The sequence below is a fragment of the Mustela lutreola genome, chromosome 10 (genome assembly GCF_030435805.1).
Source record: "Mustela lutreola isolate mMusLut2 chromosome 10, mMusLut2.pri, whole genome shotgun sequence".
Classification (NCBI taxonomy): Eukaryota; Metazoa; Chordata; class Mammalia; order Carnivora; family Mustelidae; genus Mustela; species Mustela lutreola.
In genome coordinates this window covers 20,599,265-20,621,985 of record NC_081299.1, presented here as the reverse complement: position 1 = coordinate 20,621,985, position 22,721 = coordinate 20,599,265, and the positions used below count along the sequence as shown (strand labels likewise).

The 22,721-nt window shown below is 37.2% G+C and overlaps 1 protein-coding gene across 2 annotated transcripts in view; it reads left to right on the top strand.

Moving 5' to 3' along the window:
- The window catches only part of EYA3 (EYA transcriptional coactivator and phosphatase 3), a 109,319-nt gene that overhangs the window by 25,591 nt on the left and 61,007 nt on the right, over positions 1–22,721 (top strand). For both annotated transcript variants that reach the window (XM_059137739.1, XM_059137740.1), the window contains exon 2: positions 14,008–14,108. In XM_059137739.1, coding sequence (XP_058993722.1) covers positions 14,076–14,108 — 33 coding nt within the window. In that variant the 5' untranslated portion in view covers positions 14,008–14,075. The remainder of the gene's footprint in view (positions 1–14,007; positions 14,109–22,721) is intronic.

Sequence of the window (22,721 nt, the reverse complement as noted above, 5' to 3'; positions counted from 1 at the left end):
TGGCATCTTCTTCCAACTTAAGGCTGTTTGATCTGCATTTAAAATCTGTTGTTTAGGGAAGCCACCTTCATCAGTATCTTATCTAGATCTTCTGGAGAACTTTATACAGCTTCTACATCAGCACTTGCTACTTCACTATGCGTTTTTATGAAACGGAGATGGCTTCTTTCTGTAAATCTCAGGAACCAGCCTCAGCTGGCTTCACATTTTTCTTCTGCAGCTTCCTCCCCTCTCTCTGCCTTTACAGAATTAAAGAGAGTTTGGGCCTTGCTCTGAATTAGGCTTTGGCTTAAGGGAATGTTGTGGCTGGTTTGATTTCTATCTAGACCACTCAGACTCTTCCCATATTAGCAATGAGGCCGTTTTGCTTTCTTTTTCTTTTTCTTTTTTTTTTTTTTTTTTTAAGATTTGATTTTATTTGAGAGAGCACAAGTGGGAAAAGGAGCAGAGGGAGAAGCAGACTCCCCGCCGAGGAGGGAGGCTCAATCCTAGAACTCTGGGATGATGACCTGAGCTGAAGGTTTAACCAACTGAGTCACCCAGGCACCCCTGCTGTTTTTCTTTCTTACCATTTATGTGTTCACTCGAGCACACTTTTAATTTCCTTCCAAGAACTTTTCCTTTGCATTCACAACTTGGCTGTTTAGCAGAAGAGGCCTAGCTTTCATTCCACCTTGGCTTTTGATATGCTTTCCTCACTAAGTTCAATCATTTCTAGCTTTTGACTTAAAGTGAGAGATATGAAAATAAGTTAAAAAAAAGTGAGATATATACAAAAAAAGGATGAGATCTTGCGACAATATGAATGGACCTAGAGGATATTATGCTAAGTGAAATAAGTCAAACTGAGAAAGGAAAATAGCATATGATTTCACTCATATATGGAATCTAAAAAACAAAACAAACAACAAGAAGCAAAATCAGACATAAATACAGAGAACAAAGTTATGGTTGTCAGAGAGAAGGATAAAATAGATAAAGGGGAGTGGGAGATACAGTCTTCCAGTTACAGAAAGAGTAAGTCATGGGTATGAAAGACAGCATAGGGAATATAGTTAATGATATTATAATAGCCTTGTGTAGTGATAGATGGTAGCTACATTTGTGGTGAGCATAGCATAACTTACAGAGATCTTAAATCACCGTGTTGTATATCTGAAATTAATGTAACATTCGGTGCCAACTATACTCAAATAAAAAAGATTTAAAATAGGGCGCTTGGGTGGCTCAGTTGGTTAAGCAACTGCCTTCGGCTCCAGTCATGGTCCCGCAGTCCTGGGATCGAGTCCCACATCAGGATCCCAGCTCCATGGGGAGTCCGCTTCTCCCTCTCACCTTCTTAGCTCTCATGCTCTCTCTCACTCTCTCTCTCTCTTAAATAAATAAATAAAATCTTTTTAAAAAATTAAAAAGAGAAAGGAAACCTAATAAGATGGCACCCTATTGAGTCCAGCTAATTCAATAAATGGGTTATACTGAAAAAATAAAGTGAAAGGTGTGTGACTCTTCTTTTCACTTGAACATTTAGAGACCATTGTAGGATTATTAATTGACCTAATTTCAATACTGTTGCATTTCAGGGAGTGGGGAGGCCAAGGAAAGGGCGAGAGATGGGAGAATGGCTGGTCAGTGGAGCAGTCAGAACACACATAACATTTATGGATTAGGTTGGCCCATCTTGCATGGCACAGTTCGTGGTGCCTTAGAACAGTTACAGTTAGTAACATCAGAAATTGCTGATTGCAGATCACTACAACAAATAAAATAATAGTGAAAAAATTTAAAATATTGTCAGATTACCAAAATGTGGTATAGAGACGAAGTGAGCAAATGCTGTTGGGAAAATGGTGCCAATAGACTTGCTCAATGCAGGGCTGTCACAGACCTTCAATTTGTAAAAATCAAGAGTGTCTGGAAAGTGCAGTAAAGTGAAGTGCAACAAAGCGAGGTATGCCCAAGCTTTATAGAGAAAAAGGAAGAAGTAGGGAGGGGCTCTCCATTGGAGGAGAGTGAGTTCTGGGCGGTGATGGTTTCTCACTGGCCAGGCTAGGAGGTTATCTTATATCTTACTGACCACTGCGGTAGTAGAGTAGGCTTCTTCTTTTTGGGGTCTATAGTTGGCAAGTTGGTAGGGCTTGAAAACACCCCCTTTAAGGCCTTCCAGCTCCATATATGAGGTTTCCTTTTTCATTTTCACACTTAGCAAAGATGGCATTTTTGACCTACCCAGATAATCCAGCAGCATTTCCTCATCTAAAAATCTGTAATTACAATTGCAAAGACTCTTTTTTCTAAATAAGGTTACATTCGTTGGTTCTAGGGATTAAAGTGTTGATCTATCTTTTATCAGAAATCTATTTTCTGTGTATATATGTGTTGGGCAAGGGGATTCTCTCTCTCTTTCCCTACTCACCCCCCAACCCCCACTTTTCTTTTCTTTTTCTAACTTTATTTATTTTTAAAGATTTTATTTATTTGACAGATGGATCACAAGTAGGTAAAGAGGCAGGTGGGGGGGAGGGGGTAGGCTCCCTGCCTATCAGAGAGCCCAATGCAGGGCCCAATCCCAGGACCTTGGGATCATGACCTGAGCCGAAGGCAGAGGGTTTAACCCACTGAGCCACCAAGGTGCCCCATCTTTTTCTAACTTTAAACATTCATCTGTTAAGGGAGAGGAACCTGAGGGCTCCTAATTTTTAAATAAGTAGTACCTGTGCTGTGATCCCTTGTTATGGATGTGATTTAAAAATTTGATTTACGGTATTTCATTCCTTGCTTTTACTTGAAGGGAACTTTTCAGTTAACACAGACTTCAAAATTATATTCTTCAGGTCAGTTAACAAAACCTTGTAAAGAATTAACGTTGTGACTTAGGTACAGATACCTAAGGCTAGAAGTGGGAAAAGTAAAGATTTGAATTTTTTTGTGCCTCTAAATATATCAAAGTTTCTTAGTGAGCTGGTTTTCAGTAAATATATAGAAGAATCAAGAGCCTAGAAATTGTGCTCGATTGAATACGTGTTTATTGAATACCCAGAATGTGCTGTCAGATACTAAAAAGAAGAAAGTGATCTCTGCCACTGTGGAATTTAGGATGAATATTCCATAGGAATCATAGGACCAACCATAAGAAAATTAGTAGCTGTTTTCTTTGGGGGCAAATTATGCTCAGAGACAGAGACTGTCTTTGCCAATAATTTATTTAACACAAATTATTTAACAGTAATTTATTTAACATTGCGGGAATTATAATTTATAATATTAATATTTTATAAGCCAGTAGCATAGGATAATGTCTTATAATAAGCCAATAAAGAAACAACATACTGCAAACTAATGATAAATTAATTACCCTACTGCTCCAGGCAAAGGGGAGATGCAAGAAATAAAGTCCACATTTAGTTGAAGTGTACCTTTCTACAAGCTGGTCTTGGTAAGAGTCAGTCATTCCAACTAAAAGCTGGTTATCAGCTGCTGCCTTAGGTCCTTTGCTGCTGGTGCATGTAGCTAGCAGACAGTAATACTGGTGTTGCTGGGCAAGGTGGGTTGCTCTGAAGGGTGTTACTCCAGGAACCACTGCCTATGAGGAGTAGCCTCACCAAGGCCTGAACAGATGTGCCGTCTACTCCCGAGACTGCTACATGATTTTATTGCCCCTGGTGATGACAGGTAGTATGGCCGTAGCATGAGCAAGCTTCTCAAGATCTTAAGAGGGATGGGGTGCCTGAGTGGCTCAGTTGGTTAAAGCCTTTGCCTTCGGCTCAGGTCATGATCCCAGGGTCCTGGGATTGAGCCCTGCATCTGACTCTCTGCTCAGCAGGAAGCCTGCTTTTTCCTCTCTCTCTCTGCCTGCCTCTCTGCCTGCTTGTGATCTCTGTCTGTCAAATAAGTAAATAAAAATCTTAAAAAACAAAAAACGATCCTAAGAGGGCTATGTAGATCTGCAAAGAGTAGCCTTGCCCAGACTGAACACCATCGAGTTGGTCAAACTTCTTGGGTTTTTAAAGTTTAAAAGTCCAGCACTTGCTGGACACCATTGCTCTTACCATGGTATCAGTGATGTAAAGGTCCTCTCCATTGCAGGTGCGAAAGAAAACCCTAATACCCAACTTCAAAACAGGCTATTCAAAATAAGTTCATACCACAACTTTGTCCAAAACAAACTTTGAAAACATGGATTTGAAATTATAACAAGTCGTACATAACAATGGTATTACCAGAATTGTTAACTGCCAGTCAAGATCAGAAGAGTTTTGAAGAATTCTTAAATATTAACAACAGAGAAATCTTTCATTAACAACATTGAGGTTTTTGTAAGTTAGGAAGTATTTTAATTTTCTAAAATCATAATGCTTATCTCTGAACAGAAATAGTAGAAGAATTTACTTTCATATACCTTGTAATTAAAATTACTTGTTTCATTAATAATAAATCAGCCTGTACATTGTAAATTAAAGACTTATGGCTGTAAAGAGAAGTTAAATTGTTATTTTTGCTGGACTGTCCAGGAAGTTAAAAAGCAGCATAAAAAAAGAATCTTGTTTTAGGATTTTGGGGCGGTTCTTAAGATGCCAGTTAAGATATTGATAAAGTTTTGAATTTGTAAATTTAAAACATTTTAAAATTATGCTATTATACCATGAAGTCAGAGTAATGTAACAGAATAGAGATTTAATGTAGGAAAAGGAATAAATAGCCTATGTTAATATTAGAAATGTGGGGCGCCTGGGTGGCTCAGTGAGTTAAGCCGCTGCCTTCAGCTCAGGTCATGATCTCAGGGTCCTGGAATTGAGTCCCGGATCGGGCTCTCTGCTCAGCAGGGAGCCTGCTTCCCTCTATCTCTCTGCCTGCCTCTCCGTCTACTTGTGATCTCTCTCTCTGTCAAATAAATAAATAAAATCTTTAAAAAATATATTAGAAATGTGGTTTTAAAAAAGGGACTCAGATACTCAATTCTACGTGAAAGGAGAAAAACTTCAGACGGAGGAGTTCATAATCTTGGGTCCTGCTACTGGTTCTGCTGCTTAAGAGTCTTCCTGAAGCAGTGCCTTCCTCTCTTTGATTTTAATTTACTCACCTCTGAAATTGATTATCTCTAAAATCTATGTGCCTTGTAACATTTTATGTTATGTATTTTCTTGCATTCATAGAATGAACAGTTTCTCTCCAGTAGGGCAAAATCAAATGTGAAACATCTTCTGGTATCAAATTCTTTAACTAGTGGAAGTTCAGTGCTTTTGTACAGAACAGTTAAATGAGCCAATTCTGTGCTTGCGTGCAGCGTCTAACTTCACTTCATTCTTATGAAAGAGATAATGGAATAAAAATTTAATGAATCTTTCCGTCTGTAGTGCTGTCTTGAACTTCTTTAAGATTTGGGGTAAGGGAGGATCAATGCAATTTAAATTGCTTTTCCCCCAGAGTTTAAATTTTTTTTTCCTGAGGAAAAAGAGTGGGGCAAGAATGGAGGAGTTGTGTCCAATTTTAACTTAATGTCTTGAGGAACACTTTTTAAGGAGCATTTATAAAATAATGTGCATAAACATTTTACTATCCAAACCTTAAGACGTTGTCCCTTGAAATCTGCTTTTGACTCTTAACAAATTACATTTAAGCTGTTAGCATTATTCCATAATTAATTTAATTTCTTTTCTTCTTATATTCTTCTTAATTTAATTTTTTCAGTGTTCCAAGATTCATTGTTTATGCACCCCATAAACATGCTCCATGCAGTCCATGCTGTCCTGAATACCCCACCCACCACCAGGCTCACCCATCCTCCCACCCACCCTCCCTTCCAAAACCATCAGCCTGTTTCTGAGAGTCCACAGTCTCTCATGGTCTTTCACCTTTTATTTCTTATTTATTTATTTTTAAAAAAGATTTTATTTATCTATTTGTCAGAGCAGGAGAGCACACACAAGCAGAGGGAGCAGCAGGCAGAGGGAGAAGCAGGCTCCCTGCTGAGCAGGAGGCCCAATTTGGGGCTCTGTCACAGGACCCTGGGATTAGGACCTGAGCCAAAGGCAGATGCCTAGCTGGCTGAGCCACCCAGGTGTCCTCTCTTTCACCTTTTAAAGATTTTTTTTTTTTAATTTTTATTTATTTGACAGAGATCACAAGCAGGCAGAGGCAGACAGAGAGAGAGAGGGGGGGAAGAAGTAGGCTCCCCATTGAGCAGAGAGCCCGATGTGGGGCTCGATTCCAGGACCCTGGGACCATGACCCGAGCCGAAGGTAGAGGCTTTAACCAATGGGTTAAAGCCCACTGAGCCACCCAGGTGCCCCTACAGTTTCCGTTTTAATATAAGATATTCATTCATAGAATTACAGTATGGGTAAGTCATTCTCCACATGTTTTCTGAGTTTTCATTTCTCTGAACAAACTTACTCTTTTTTGGAATTAGAGTTAGCTTTTTACCCCTCTGTTTAATTTTTGGGGAAAAAATTAGGAAATTAATCAGGCCATGGATAATTTTATGATCTGTTTTATAGTCTAACCAGAGAACAGTCTGAGGATAACATGATTTTACAACTGTGCCTGAATCTTTCTTATAGCTCAGATAACACTCAGTTTTGTTGTTTAGATTTATTTTTGGTATTTTCTTAGGTATGAAGTAGTATCTTAAAAATATTAAAATTTATTTAGTTAGTAGTGAGAGGCTTTTTTCCCAAGTGCTGATTTGATCCTGGTGGTTAAACTGTTTGTGTCCTTTGATGGATGTGTATTTAGTTACTGTTACATAACAGATGATCAGTAATGTTGAATTGGGTGGGTTTATATTGCAGACATTAAGGTTTATCATAATTATCGCAGGTGTTGCTTCTATTATATTCTTCCCTTTTAAATTTTTAAAAAAGATTTCCTTTATTTGAGAGAGAGTGAGTGAGAGAAAGAGTGGGCATGAGAAGGGGAGAAGTAGAGGGAGAGGGAGAAGCTGACTTCCTGCTGTGCAGGGAGCCCAATATGGGGCTCGATCCCAGGACCCTGGGATCCTGACCTGAGCCGAAGGCAGACACTTAACCAACTGAGCCACCCAGATGCCCCATGTTATATTCTTTAAATCTTAGATTCGTTATTCCTTATTGCAGAAAGTATATTTTATATAATCACATCTGTTGATTTATTTATGCTTTCTTCTTTTGCACACAATTTTTATCTCTTTTCCACAGATGAGATAAATATGCTTAATCTGCTTTCTCCAAAATTTCTTGAATGTTTTTTGTTTATTTAGAATTTAGAACATTGATACTGTTTTTCTGGCAATATACATACATATATATATTTATTTAAAGATTTTATTTATTTATTTGACAGACAGAGATCACAAGTAGGCAGAAAGGCAAGCAGAGAGAGAGAGGAGGAAGCAGGCTCCCTGTGGAGCAGAGAGCTGGATGCGGGGCTAGATCCCAGAACCCTGGGATCATGACCTTAGCCCAAGGCAGAGGCTTTAACCCACTGAGCCACCCAGGTGCCCCATATATATATATATACATATCTATATGTATATATACATGTATATATGTACCGCAAGACCAAGAGTTGCATGCTCTACCAATTAAGCCAGCCAGGTGCCCTCTGGCAGTATTTTTTAAATACTGAGTTCTCTACTTATAAGCACTTTTGTTTGTTCTTGTTTTGTTTCAAGTTTTTATTTAAATTCTAGTTTATAAGCTCTATTTAGATTTGATTATTGCTTTGGTATTTCTTGTTTCATGGGTCTTTTTTTTTTTTTTTAAGATTTTATTTATTTATTTGACAGACAGAGATCACAAGTAGGTGGAGAGGCAGGCAGAGAGAGGAGGAAGCAGGCTCCCTGCTGAGCAGGGAGCCTGATGCGGGGCTTGATCCCGGGACCCTGAGACCATGACCTGAGCCAAAGGCAGAGGCTTAACCCACTGAGCCACCCAGGTGCCCCTCATGGGTCTTTTTATATCTTTTTATTATGGTAAATATATATAACAGAATTAACTATTTTAACCACTTTAAATATACCATTCAGTGGTATTAAGTACATTCACAGTGTTGTGCAACCATCAACATCATCCTCCAGCCTCTTTATTTGGTATATTTCTGCCTTAACCTCAAACATTATTGCTGTTACTCTCAGGCAAATTGTTTAAATCTCTGAGTCCTAGTTGCCTTGTCCATAATATGAAGATAACACTATGTCTTAGGATCGTTGTGGAGATAAAACTTAGGTAAGACAAAAAAAAAAAAAAAACAACCCAAAAGAAAAAAAAACTAGGTAAGACAATAAATGTAAAAATATTTGCTATATTATATATGCTTGGTAAATGATTGCTCTTATCCTTCCCACTGTAATTGGTTTTAAAGGCTGTTGTAGGGTAAATCTTCCTTAATTCCCCCAATAATTCTCCACTCCTCCAAGATACTCATTGTTATTTTTGCCTAATTTTCACAAGATATTTGTAGGTATTAGAATAAACCTTTGTTCTCTTCTCGTTTGAAACTAATGTATATGTTCTATGGATTATGAAGGCCAAATTACTACATGCCCCCTGACACAACTAATAAGCAATGTTCTGCAGGAGACCACAGAAATGTTTTCTTATATTTTGAAATCATTGATTTCATGATTTTGCCTTATAAGGCCTCTTAGTTTATAAATTAGAGTTTAAGAGGTATCTTCAGGTTTTATATTTGGTTCTTTGAGTGTTAGGGTACTAGTTTCTGAATTCATTTAAGGGTCTCCTTTAGAATAGATCTGTTATTGTTGAATAACAATACTTGAAGCAGTTGTCTTAAAGCCACTAAAAGATGGTATTTTGCTTATTGTTTTCATTCTTCAAGGCACAGACATAATTGTATTTGAGGATACCATGGTGGACATTTACTAATTATGTACTTTTAAATCCTAAAGTAATCCACGTTAATAATCTTTTTTTTAAGAGATTTTATTTATTTATTTGACAGAGATCACAAGTAGACAGAGAGGCAGGAAGAGAGAGAGGGGGAAGCAGGCTCTCCGCTGAGTGGAGAGCCCGATGTGGGGCTTGATCCCAGGACCCCGGGACCATGACCGGAGCTGAAGGCAGAGGCCCACTGAGCCACCCAGGCACCCCAATCCACGTTAATAATCTTAAGTGATAATATACCACTTTTTTGATACTTCTTTTTAGATTACTTTTGTTTATAACTTTTATTGCTGAGATATATTTAATTTTGGGAAGGGTGCTGTTCATTTTCCCCAGGGAAATTTCTTTAGCCTTTTATTTAGTGTGTTCTAAAAAAAAACATAATAATAATAATATATATATATATATATATATATATATATAGCGCGCCTTGGAAGAAATATTAAGTAGACTTCTAAAATACAGTGTGGTCAGTGATTAACTTTATGAGCTACCTGTTTTCTCTTTAGAATTATATGAAAGATACTCAGTTAATCTGTGCACACTTTGCCACATGAAAGTTCCCCTTCTAGGACCTACAATCCAAATATTGTGCTCTATTTAGATACTTCTCTTGATGTTATAATTAGGAGTAGTATATACTTTATTTTCTTTGAAAGCAATTTGATCTTTATTCTGTTCTTTATATGTGTGTATGTAGAATATATATATATATATTTTCCCCCTTTCTGTACTTGAGTGCTATAATAACATTGCAGTAACCTAGGTTTTTGCTTGTAGCCATTTACAGTTAAAGGTTGAATAGTATGTTCAACTTGGTACAAAACAGAAATTATCAGGTAGGAATCTAATTAGAATTTTGAAGTAAAATATTTACTAATTATTTCCCTTCTAACATTTAATGATTAAAAAGAAAAATTATAGCTGCCATATTACAAAAGTATCCTGCTTTATTTATGAACATGTGAAATCACAGTATTTAAATTTGTGACCTTTTTTAATCCAAACGGAATTCCCTATTTTTTCCTTGTCAGCATTTGCAGATAGGGAAAGTCTACAGAAATAATACCATTTCTGTTCTTGGTTGTAGATTTTTCCTAGATTTCTGTGTATAAAGGCATAGAGATACTGACAAACTCTCATGATAAAAAAGGTGTATTTAGAAATCAACAGTAAGAATTGAGGGGCACCTGGGTGGCTCAGTGGGTTAAAGCCTCTGCCTTCGGCCCAGGTCATGGTCCCAGGGTCCTGGGATCGAGCCCTGCATCGGGCTCTCTGCTCAGTGCAGAGCCTGCTTCTCTCTCTCTCTCTCTCTCTGCCTGCCTCTCTGCCTATTTGTGTTCTCTATCAAATAAATAAATAAATAAAATCTTAAAAAAAAAAACAGTAAGAATTGAAACTAGAAAATTGTGAGAAGACATTACTATCCAAATGCTTAAAAGCACTTAAAAGATCAACTCACAGCATGTTTTGTAATTTCACTGGCTGTGACTAAGTTATAATAACTGTATTCATTTAAGTTGCACTTAATGAATCCACTTTATATAATGAGCTGTATTCATTAAGTGCACTTAAGAATCCACTTTTTACTTCTATGTCAAGTCATTATATTTTTGGGTATTTTAGAAGATGAATTTCATTTGTAGAATAATGTCAGGTTACATTAATGGTTTAGATTAATAAACTCTAGAACTAGTACATGAAAAAGAGAATACTAAGATTTGTATAGTAATTCTGTACTTTTTAAATTATCAATTATAGTAATTCTGTACTTTTTAAATTATCAAATACTGGAGCACTGTTTGTGTTATACAACACTTTCATCTGGTTGCTAGTAAATGTGACTTGATTATAAGCATGTGCACTTATAGAAAATGGTATGAGATCTTAATATTAAAGTTTTAGCACATTGAGAAGTTCTAGGAATGTGACAAATACTTGAATTCTTGTATTTAGTAAGTCTTATATTTCAGATTAGTCAAATTATAAATTATTGGAAAATTTTAAATTTGTAAATTAAAATATTTGCAAATAAATTACTTTTAAATTATTTGTAAATTTGTAAGTTTGCAATTTTAGGCATTTTACATGTTGCTGATGGAATCCCAGAAGATGCTGTAATAAATCATGTGCTTTCCTTGTAAGATTGCTTTTGTTTGTTTTATTTATTTATTTTTAAAAAGATTGTTTGTTTGTTTGTTTATTTATTTGACAGAAGGAGCACAAGTAGGCAAAGCCAGTAGACATGGAGAGGGAGAAGCAGGTTCAGGGAGCCCAATGTGGGACTTGATCCCAGGACTCTGGGATCATGACCCAAGCCAAAGGCAGATGCTTAAACATCTGAGCCACCCAGGCACCCCGGCTTTCATTTGTTTTAAATGGTCAAAATTGTTAGTGATCATTGATCCATTTACTTGATTTTTAAAATTTTTTCCTAACTATAGAAATTATGCCCTTTTATTCCCCTAAATTGAAAAGCTGAGAAAATAAAGGTCACTTTTAAGATGGAAACAGTAGTGCTTATTTTCAAATAAGAAATGGGAGAGGAAGAAAGAATGGCTTCCAATTTTTCCCTTAAAGTTTTCTTGCAACTTAACCATAGAATTTGTCTTAAGAAAAATGGAAAATTCCTTCTTTTCATTATAAAATCACTGTTATTTTGCCCTATTTTTAGAAAACAAAATTCAAGATTTTAACATTTAATTTTGTATGACTTGAGAATTTATTTCCCCATAATTAAGAATAGTATTTTTTACCTTGTAAAACCTATGATCCCTTTTTGATAAATAAAAAAGGTGCCCCTTTAATGTTTATATTTTTAAAATCAGTTCTTGTGTTTAAAATTAAAGCACATGTTATTGAATATCCTTTTTTAAAACAAAATTTCTTACCTTATTCTTGCCCAGAGGTAGATTTTATAACCCTTCCCCCATGAGAAGGACTATCCCCTCCCTCTCCCGTGCTGAGAATCTACTAATTAGAGATTGCAATGATTACATATGGCTTTCAATTAAGTAAAACATGGAATACTATAACTTTTTGCTTAGGTGAGAGATGATCACACAAAAATCCAACAAATGAGTTATTAAAGGTATCCCACTTCCCTCATGATTTGGCCCTATTTTGCTCCTTTGGGGATGAAATTATATATGTACCGAAGTACATTTAGACAGTATTAAAAGCCCATAAAATAAAGACATTTCGATTTAAATCTAAGATAGGTAGAAGCTGATAAAACATAAAAATGTTTCATCTTTCACAGTTGTGAATCCGTTTCACGTCACATTGATTATGCTCTTCTGAGGAGAGCAAAACAAATTCAGGCAAGATAGCTCCTGTGGGCTTTAGTTACTGTGCCCTGTAATTCTGCAGCACCAGTTACCTGCGTCATGTAGTTGGAGAGCTTGGCTTTTGGGGCTCTGTATGAGCTACACGTGAGTATTGATCACCAAGCGCTTCTGACCTTTAAACCTTTTTTCTTTTGACATCTAGGTCAGGGAAGGGAATAAAGTCACGGTAGAGTTGGGCTCTTCTGCCTCTAATCACGTGTGTGTTCCCTCTTTTTCTCTTTCTGGAGTTTGGCTGTAAAATAAAGTGTGTTGTAATGCATCACTATAGAGCAAAAGAGGGGAGGGGTGATATGGCACAACTGAGGGTTTTCATTTCCCTTTTCATTTTTCTTTTTAATTTTTAAATTTTTATTTATTTATTTGACAGAGAGATCACAAGTAGGCAGAGAGAGGGGGACAGAGAGAGGGGAAAGCAGGCTTCCTGCTGAGCAGAGAGCCCAATACGGGGCTTGATCCCAGGACCCTGGGATCATGACCTGAGCTGAAGGCAGAGGCTTAACCCACTGAGCCACCCAGTCGCCCCTTTTTTTAAAAAACTTTATTTATTTGACAGCATGTTTTTTTTTTTTTTTTTTAATCTCTGTTCGTTACTTCAGTGATAAGGTTCTATACTTGATTTTGCTTTTATATGTTTAGTTACAGTGGTTAGTAGAAGTAAAACAAGTGTGACCTTCATTAAAAGCATAAATGGTCACATCAATTTTGGAGAAGTGTCATTTTCATTTGTGTTGAATAGATACGGAGTTTTTGTTTTTATAATGTGTTTAGTTTCATGATACATACCTATTTCTTGCCAGCAGGCCACAGTAGGAAGTTCATACCAGTAAATGGGGGGTTTTGAGTCCTCTATTTTTCTTTTTTAGTTTGAAAAATGAGGACAGGAAGAGCGGGGTCTGAGAAGGTAGAGTTTGCTTAAAAATTGACTAGATAGTGGGACTCCTGGGTGGCTCAGTCGTTAAAGTATCTGCCTTTGACTCTGGTCCTGATCTCAGGGTCCCGGGATCAAGCCCTGCATCCGTCTCAGCAGGTAGTCTGCGGCTCCTTCTCCCTCTGTTCCTCTCTGCTGTATGCACACACTCTCTTTTTCTCTCTTTTAAATGAAAAAAACATTGACTAGGTAATATATTTAGTGGAGCTTATTATTTCAGAATAAAATTGGGTGTTAGTTTTACATAATTTTTCCTTAGTTCTAAAATTCAAGGTTTTGCTTTACTTATTTATTTGAATTACTAAAATAAGTCCAGAAGAATTTTCTTTAAAATCAATTGCATATATACAGATAGTTGGTTGTGAAAATATTTAATCGATATTCCAGTTTGTTCCATTTAAAGTGATTCAGTGTGTCTGTGTTAACAGTTATGTAAATGTTCCACATTCAAGCAGGTTAGATGTTATCATAACTTACTGACTTCCTAGGCTAGTTTTTATCATTTTTTAATGTAACAGTAATCCTAAAATCACGTTTTAGTTATCTGCACATGGCTGTCATTATAAGATGTTTAGTGCATTAGGCACTATAGTAACCGGGTTTTAAGTACAGCAGAAGGGGTTCCACGTGTTGGCTTTTGCTAGGCAGTATAAAGGTCATTGTGTGCACCTATCTCGACTTGGTGCAGCATGTCAATTTTGAAAAGCCACGTGCAGGTTTGAGATTTTGAGATTGGGACTCACGTAGAAAGCTTGGAGTAACAAAAAGTTTAAAAAAATTATTCTCTGATGACCTCAATGATAATGCTTTAAGAGTTCATAAAGCTTTGAATCCCCCCTTTTTTAAACAGACAGTGAAGACTGCTGACAGACACTCGCAATCCAGCCACATAAACGTTAGGAAGGAATACTGGTCCTCATGGAAGAAGAGCAAGACTTACCAGAACAACCAGTAAGTGTCTCCTTTAACAGTTTAAGGTTCTTTTTTTTTTTTAATTTTTATTTATTTGACAGACAGAGATCACAAGTAGGCACAGAGGCAGGTGAGGTTGGTGGGGGAAGCAGGCTCCCTGGTAAGCAGAGAGCCTGATGCAGGACTTGATCCCAGGACCCTGGGATCATGACCTGAGCTAAAGGCAGAGGCTTTAACCCACTGAGCCACCCAGGCGCCCCAATTTAAAGTTCTTTATAGAAAAGCTAATTGTAAAAGATTTTAAATATTACTCAGTTATACTAGAGATTCCAAATTAGAATAAAAATAAGGAGAAGACTTCCTAATACTTCCCTTCTAAGAAAACAGCGTTCTTAAATTCAGTTTTGTTAGTATAATTCTAGAGAGTCTGCTTAGAAACTACAGTATTAAAAAATTACATATTGTATTTGGAAATGCCATTAAAATAGAAAAAACACCAATGGCTATTCTTAAAGTTTTTAGAAAATAAAAGAGGGCATCTGTTTACCAGTAAAACAGTATATATACGTATCATTTCTGCCTGAAAACTTAGTTTTATCTTTACCTAAATTTCTCTGATTGACTTAATTAATTAATTTTTAAATTTCTTAAAAGATTTTATTTATTTATTTGACAGACAGAGATCACAAGTAGGCAGAGAGGCAGACAGAGAGAGAGAAGAGGAAGGAGGCTCCCTGCTGAGCAGAGAGCCTGATGCGGGGCTCTATCCCAGGACCCCGGGATCATGACCTGAGCTAAAGGCAGAGGCTTTAACCCACTGAGCCACCCAGGTGCCCCTGACTGACTTAATTAAAAAAAAAAAAAAAAAAAAGTTGAAGAAAAGTATAATTTGACCACTACCTAATTGTTAAAAACATAAGATCCTAGAGTCTAGGTTAGAGTCTTAATTTCTTATAAATATTTAATATAAATAAATAAAAATTCTAAATGTCCCCAGGTGATACAGATTATTGCCTTTGCCATGGCCTTTGTTTGTTTTGCTCTTTCTGTATTTTGACTCTTAGCATTTAAAAAAGGAAAGCTGGAGCACCTGGCTGGCTCAGTCAGTAGAGCATCCAATTCTTGATCTCTGGTTTGTGAGTTCAAGCCCCACCATGGGCATGATGCCTACTTAAAAAATAAATAAAATATAATAGGAAAACAATAGTAATCATTCTTTCAAGATACTTTTTTTTTTCTTTTTAAGATTTTATTTATTTATTTGACAGAGATACAGCAAGAAAGGGAACTCAAGCCCTTTCCAGGGGAGAGGGAAAGGGAGAAGCAGGCCTCCACTGAGCAGCGAGCCCAACGGGGGCTTGATCACGGGACCCTGGGATCATGACCTGAGCTGAAGGCAGACGCTCAATGACTGAGACACCCAGGCGCCCCTCAAGATACTTTCATATTAAAGAATCTTTTCCTTTTGTGTTGTTTCTCTTTCTGAAGTTAGATAAATCCTAAGGCAATTTACTATCCTGAATGAGCCTCTTGTATTTCATAGTAAGAAAGAATGTAGAATAATAATATGTTTACATTTATGAAAATCCAACTTGGAAAAAAATTGAGTTTTGAAAGCAGATGATAGGGCATGTTTTTCATGTTCTAGATGTATTCTTTATATCACAGAAGGATGGGCACTGGCTTGCATCAAGTCCTTTAATACATTTTTAGTATTTGTTGTTACATTGAGAGTACATGCTAATGATTACTTTGCCATTATTCTTTTAGCCCCCTTTCTTAAGGTAAGTATAAAACTAGAAAGAGCAGGACGCCTGGATGGCTCAGTTGGTTAAGCATCTGCTTTCAGCTCAGGCCACAATCCGAGAATCTTGGGATCAAGTCCGGCATCAGGCTCCCTGTTCAGCAGGAAGTCTGCTTCTCGCTCTCTGACAAATAAATAAAGAAAATCTTTTTTAATAAATAAAACTAGAAAGACATAAGCAATTGGTAAAATGATCTTGGAACATATGAAGTGTCATCCCTTATCCCTGATGGGGCAACAATAATTAGGGAAATGGTAGAACTAAAAATCATCCTTAGCAGTGTTCCTAGGATATGTACTATGAGAACACATAGCTAAATTAGAGGCATTAAGTATGCTAAAGAAAATTATGTCATTGAGTTTTTATGTAGCAAGACAGAAGTCTAGTCAGGAGGTCTAGTTTCAAGACTTATGTGTTGACACATTATGGAAATGGGTATTACTAGTTACTCCGTATTTATTGAAAGTAATGAGAATTGTGAGGCTGACCTGCTGGTGAGTCATCTTTTCTGCTCTGCTTCATTTCCTTGCTGTTCTGTTCAATTTCTATAACACAATGTACAAAACCTGACTGTTAAGAAGGTGAGAAATTAAAGCATTTTTAAAAAATTAAAGCATTTTAAAAACAAATTTTCTACTGACTGTAAATGGTGATTGTCACAGAGTGTCATTTATTTTGATTTGTGTCTTAATTTAGAAAGGTAACTGAGTGACGACATGGGGAGGTCAGTGCCACTGAAAGAAGAGTTTAATGTTACTCATTGTCCTTAGATATGGAAAGCATGGCACTCCACCCAGGGCCAAAGGGAGACGCACCAGTGTCAGTTAGGAGGCAGGAAGGAGCAACGGGAATTTATAGGCCACGGGCTTTATTGGGGTTACCACAGGCAAGGCGAGGTAAACAAGGTTTAGTTTGTTTGAATAATTCCAAGGGCTTTGGGGGCATTGTGGCTGTCAGTAGGTGTCTGGTGTCTGCTTCTGGGTGGGATGATTAGAGCAAGGGAAATACTGACTTGATGTGTATGTTGGAAAGGAGATGGATCAGAGGATGGGCCCTGCATCACAAGGGAGATGTACACAGCTTTGGTCTATAGTTTGTCCCTATGATGAATGGATGCCAACTAGACAAATATGGAATCTAAGAAAACATGAAATTTTTTAAAAAACATGAATATTTATGAACTGTTAAAAATAATTAGAGTAGGAAGAGTAAATATTGTACTTTGAGGAGAAAAGTATTCACAGGCTGTAGTAGAGGTCTAAAATTTGAGTAGAAAAAGTGGTTCTATCCCAAGTTGATAATAAATAAAACCGAGAACTTTAACCCTACCGTTACCTGTATACATAGAGAGATGTTACTGGTGGGCATTATTAGCTGGAGTTATGTTACTCTCATTAGCTTGTCTTGTCTCTTTCCTACTGAATTATCCCTTTCTTGTTTCTTTTCTTTCTTTCTTTCTTTCTTTTTTTTTTTAAAGATTGTATTTATTTGACAGAGATCACAAGTAGGCAGAGCAGCAGGCAGATGGAGAGGGGGGAAGCAGGCTCCCTGCTGAGCAGAGAGCTGGACTCAGGGCTTGATCCCAGGACTCTGGGATCATGACCTGAGCCGAAGGCAGAGGCTTTAACCCACTGAGCCACCCAGGTGCCCCAGCATACCTCAATTTTCAAAAATATTTATATTCCTGTGTGTATAAGCAAGGACTCAAGTTATGTCTAATGAGTTCTGCTCCTCCAGACTTGCAGCAGTTTTATCTTATAAACCTAAAACTTTGAGATGTCAGGGCAGAGCCAGCATTGATCATCTGAAAAATCACAGTCATCCACAGAACACAGATATTCTGAATTCATGTACTGTGTTACTAGTATTCCCTTGCTCTGTTATGTTAAAAGCATAATTTTTTTTTTTTTTTAAGCAGAGGCACGAATAGAACCCTGATTCACAAATTTGTCAGTGGTTCTTCTTTTTGTGTTATCTTTAGTCATAACATGCCCATAAGATTATGTCATTTTTTAAAATAACAGGTTTGAGATACAATTCACATCTTCTTTTTAAAATGCAATTCAGGGGCGCCTGGGTGGCTCAGTCAGTTAAGCTGCTGCCTTCGGCTCCGGTCATGATCCCAGTGTCCTGGGATCGAGTCCCGCATCGGGCTCTCTGCTCAGCCAGAAGCCTGCTTCTTCCCCCCCCCCTCTGCCTTCCTCTCTGCCTACTTGTAATCTCTGTGTCTGTCAAATAAATAAATAAAATCTTTAAAAAAAAAAAAAAAGGCAATTCAGTGGTTTTTGGTATAGTCACAGTGTTTTTCAGTCATCACCAGAATCCGTTTTAAAACATTTTCATCATTCCCAAAAGAAACTCCATACCCATTAGCAGTCACCCCCCAATTTCCCCATCCCCTGCAGCCCTAGGCAACTACTAATCTAATTTCTGTCTAAAAATTTACTGATTTGTGGACATTTCATATAAATGGAATCATACAGTTTGTGATTCTTTGTGACCAGCTTCCTCCACTTAGCCTAGTCTTTTCACACGGTTCATTTACTTTGCAACATGTCTCAGTACTTCACTCCCTTTTATTGCTAAATAATATTGTATGGATTTTTAAATTTTATCAGTCATTATTTAATTTATCATTATTTTATCATTTTATTTATCCATTTATCCATTCATTCATGTTGTTTTTACTTTTTGGGTATTTTGAATAATGCTGTTATGAACACGGTGTCTGGGTGGCTCCATGGGCTAAAGCCTCTGCCTTCGGCTCAGGTCATGATCCTAGGGTCCTGGGATCGAACCCCACATCTTTCCTTTCCTTCGTCTCTCTCTGCCTGCCTCTCTGCCTATTTGTGATCTCTCTCTGTCAAATAAATAAATAAGTAAATAATCTTTTTTAAAAATGCTGTTATGAACATCTATGGACATATGTTTTCATTTCTCTTGGTTATATAGCTAGGAATCAAATGGCTGGGTTATATGGTAATTCTATATTTAACCACTTGAGGAACTACTAAACTGTTGCTGGGGGAAGGGGGGTAGGGAGAGGGTGGTGGGGTTATGGACACTGGAGGGGGGTATGTGCTATGGTGAGTGCTGTGAAGTGTGTAAACCTGACAATTCACAGACCTGTAGCCCTGGGGCTAATAATACATTATATGTTTATAAAAAAATAAAAAATTAGCTGTGATAATAACATTTTCTTCCCCCCAAACTTTTTTTGTTTGGTAGATATGATTTTAGGTACATTTTCTCCATTTCTAATATTACTTATTCTTTGTACTGGGTTGGCACTGTAATAAATAAAAAGTGAAATAAAATTTGAAAGACCCTATGGTGTGGGTGCCTGGGTGGCTCTGTTGGTTAAGTGGCTGCCTTCAGCTCAGGTTATGATACTGGGGTCCTGGGATGGAGCCCCACGTTGGGCTTCCCTGCTCAGTGGAAATCTGCTTCTCCCTCTGTCGGCCCTCCACTTATGCTCTCTCGGTCTTTCTCTCTCAAATAATAAAAAAAAAACTTTAGGGGCGCCTGGGTGGCTCAGTGGGTTAAGCCGCTGCCTTCGGCTCAGGTCATGATCTCAGGGTCCTGGGATCGAGTCCTGCATCGGGCTCTCTGCCCAGTAGGGAGCCTGCTTCCTCCTCTCTCTCTCTGCCTGCCTCTCTGCCTACTTGTGATATCTGTCTGTCAAATAAAAAAAAAAATCTTAAAAAAAAAAAAAACTTTACAAATAATAATTATTTTATTTTATTATTTTTTAAAAGATTTTATTTATTTATTTGACAGAGTTCACAAATAGGCAGAGAGGCAAGCAGAGAGAAAGAGGAGAAAGCAGGCTCCCCTCGGAGCAGAGAGCCTGATGTGGGGCTCGATCTCAGGACCCTGGGATCATGACCTGAGCCAAAGGCAGAGACTTTAACCCACTGAGCCACCCCGGTGCCCCAGAAAAATAATAATAATTTTTAAAGGCCCTCTAGTATAATTTGTTAATTATGAAATTTAATTATAAAAAATTAATACTTTTGTATAAAAATTTATTTTATATAAAATGTTATATAATTAAAATTTTTTAATTATAAAAATACATTTTTGCTCCAGTTCCCTTTTTTTTTTATGATTTTGTTTATTTATTTGAGAGAGATCACAAGTAGCCAGAGAGGCTGGCAGAGAGAGAGGAGGAAGCAGATTCCCTCCTGAGCAGAGAGCCCAAGGAATTTCTTTTCTTTTTTGGGAATTTCTTTTTTTTTTTTTTTAACTTAATTTGTTATTCTGTGGTTCTAATAAAATTAAGATTATGATAAGTTAGATAACTCAGTGCTCCAGTTTTCTTTGTATGGATGATTTAAGACTGTATAGAATGTTTTGGTTACCAGGTCACAAATACATTTCTTTGGTCATAAAGAGAGTCTTAGGGTGAGCTAAGCATAAATTCATCCCCGCTGTTGGAAAATTACATTATCATCTGATGTTATGTAAATACTATCATCTTTAGGTGGGAAGGGCAGCACATTTTATAACAAAAGCATATATTTTGTCATTTGTGAAATTATGGCAGGCAAGTAAACTAGATAATTTTATTTTCCTTATGTCTAACCTTGCAATTTCCAGTCACAATGTCATCCATTATTATCTTAAGTAGCTCCTTTATGTCTCACCCCTTTCAGTGGGGTTACATCATACAGTTACAATAAATTAAATGCTTTTGTCAAAGTCCATATATTATCCTAGGAGTATTCAATCTCCTGGTTGGTTTATGGTATCTTTTATCACATAGAAGTTTTGAATTTTTGTAATATCAAATCTGTTTTTTATTTTATGGTTTTGGAATTTAATATGCCTAGTAAGAATTTATCTGCCTCAAAGGTTTTTGTTTTTCTTCAAATGCTTCTGTAATTTTTTTAAATTTAGAGGATTAAAAAAATTTGGGGGGAGCACCTGGGTGGCTCAGTGGGTTAAAGCCTCTACCTTCGGCTCAGGTCATGATCCCAGGGTCCTGGGATCGAGCCCCGCATCGGGCTCTTTGCTCAGCGGGGAGCCTGCTTCCTCCTCTCTCTCTGCCTGCCTCTCTGCCTACTTGTGATCTCTGTCTGTCAAATAAAATAAATAAAATCTTTAAAAAAAATTTTTTTTAGTTGACACACCATGTTACATTAATTTCAGATGAACATAGTGATTTATCTACTCTTTGTTGTGTTGGGCTCACCCCAAGTGTAGCTGCCATCTGTGACCGTGCCATCTATTGCAGTGCAATTGACTGTATGCCCTATGCTGTGCCTGTTTTTCTTAGAGGTTTTTTCTTTTTTAAAGATTTCTTTATTTTAGACAGAGAGATCGGGAGAGGGAGAGAGAGAGAGTGCATGAGTGGGAGAAGCCAGAGTGGAGGGGAGGTGAACACGGAGCCTGCTGTGGGACTTGATCCCATGACCCTGAGTTCACGACCTGAGCCAAAACCAGGAATTGGACAGCCAGCCAACCATACCACCCAGACACCCCAAGGGTTTTTCTTAATGCCCTCCTTTCCTTGATTTTCTCTTTACTTATGAAAATTAAAGTAGCAGTAAAAATAATGTCTGTTGGTATGCCATAAGCAGGAAGCCAAGAGTGGCTTTATTTATTTTGTCATGTTTTCTCATGAGAAATAGATGTCCATGAAAAATGTTATGGGCCTTGTATTTATCTTTTGTTTATTATTTACCTTATCTAAGGAACTGCTAGACTGCTTGCCAAAGTAGCTATACTATTTTACATTCTCTCAGTTTCTGGATTATATTGTTTGAACCCATACTTGTGAAGTTTGTCTGTATCCTTTGAGTTCATTTACGTGCCTCTAGTGCCAAGGTGGCACACGTGTCCTGATTTACAGGGGGACATAATTACCTGAATCAAGGGAAATAATGTCTGAGATGTTAAATTGATTCATATTAAATATTCATATTAAATAGCTATATTCCCACCTGATATTTTTGTTTAAAATTATTTAACAGTGTTTCTGCCTTTTGTTGGCTTGAAATACTTTGAAGGACCTATAATTTTGTATGGCTAAGCATACTAAGCATGTTTCTACTATGACTAGTTATTCTAATCAAGAGCTCTAAAATCAGCTTCTTTGTAATATGAAAGCAGGGAAATCTACTAGCAGTGTTAAATGTTGATCTTCTGTTTGTGGATTCCTGAACTATTTCAGTGGAAATGCTTTCAGCTCAGAAGGAATTAGAAAAGACAAAAATCTGGAATAAAATAATAGCATGCAGAATATTTTTTAAATTGCTCATAACCTGGGGCTCTTGGGGTCTCAGTTGGTTAAGCGTCTGACTCTTAGTTCTGGCTCTGGTTGTGATCTCATGGGTCATGGGATCAAGGTCAGCACTCCGCTTGAGTTTCTCTCTCCCTTCCCCCTCTGTCCACCCCCCCATCTCCTCCTTCCCTCTCTCTCAAAATAAATAAATAAATAAAATATATTTTTTTTAATTAAAGGCATTCCTGTTTAATAAGTTAATAAATGAGTAGGTGATATTGAGATTGCCACACTTACTGTTGGATAATATAATTATGTGTCTGTTAAAATTTAAAACCAATTAGTTTGTATCCAAGTTTAGATATTTGATTCTGACAAAAATTTTTGTAAAGATTTTTATTTATTTGGCAGAGAGAGAGTGTGTGTGCACACAAACAAGCACAACCAGGCTCCCTACTGAGCATGGAGCCTGATGCAGAACTCGATCCCAGGACCCTGGGATCATGACCCAAGCCAAACACATACGCTTAACTGACTGAGCCACCCAGGCACCCCTCTGATAAACATTTTATCTCGAGTAAAAATCTGGTAAATATTTTACCTTGAACCTGAAAAATA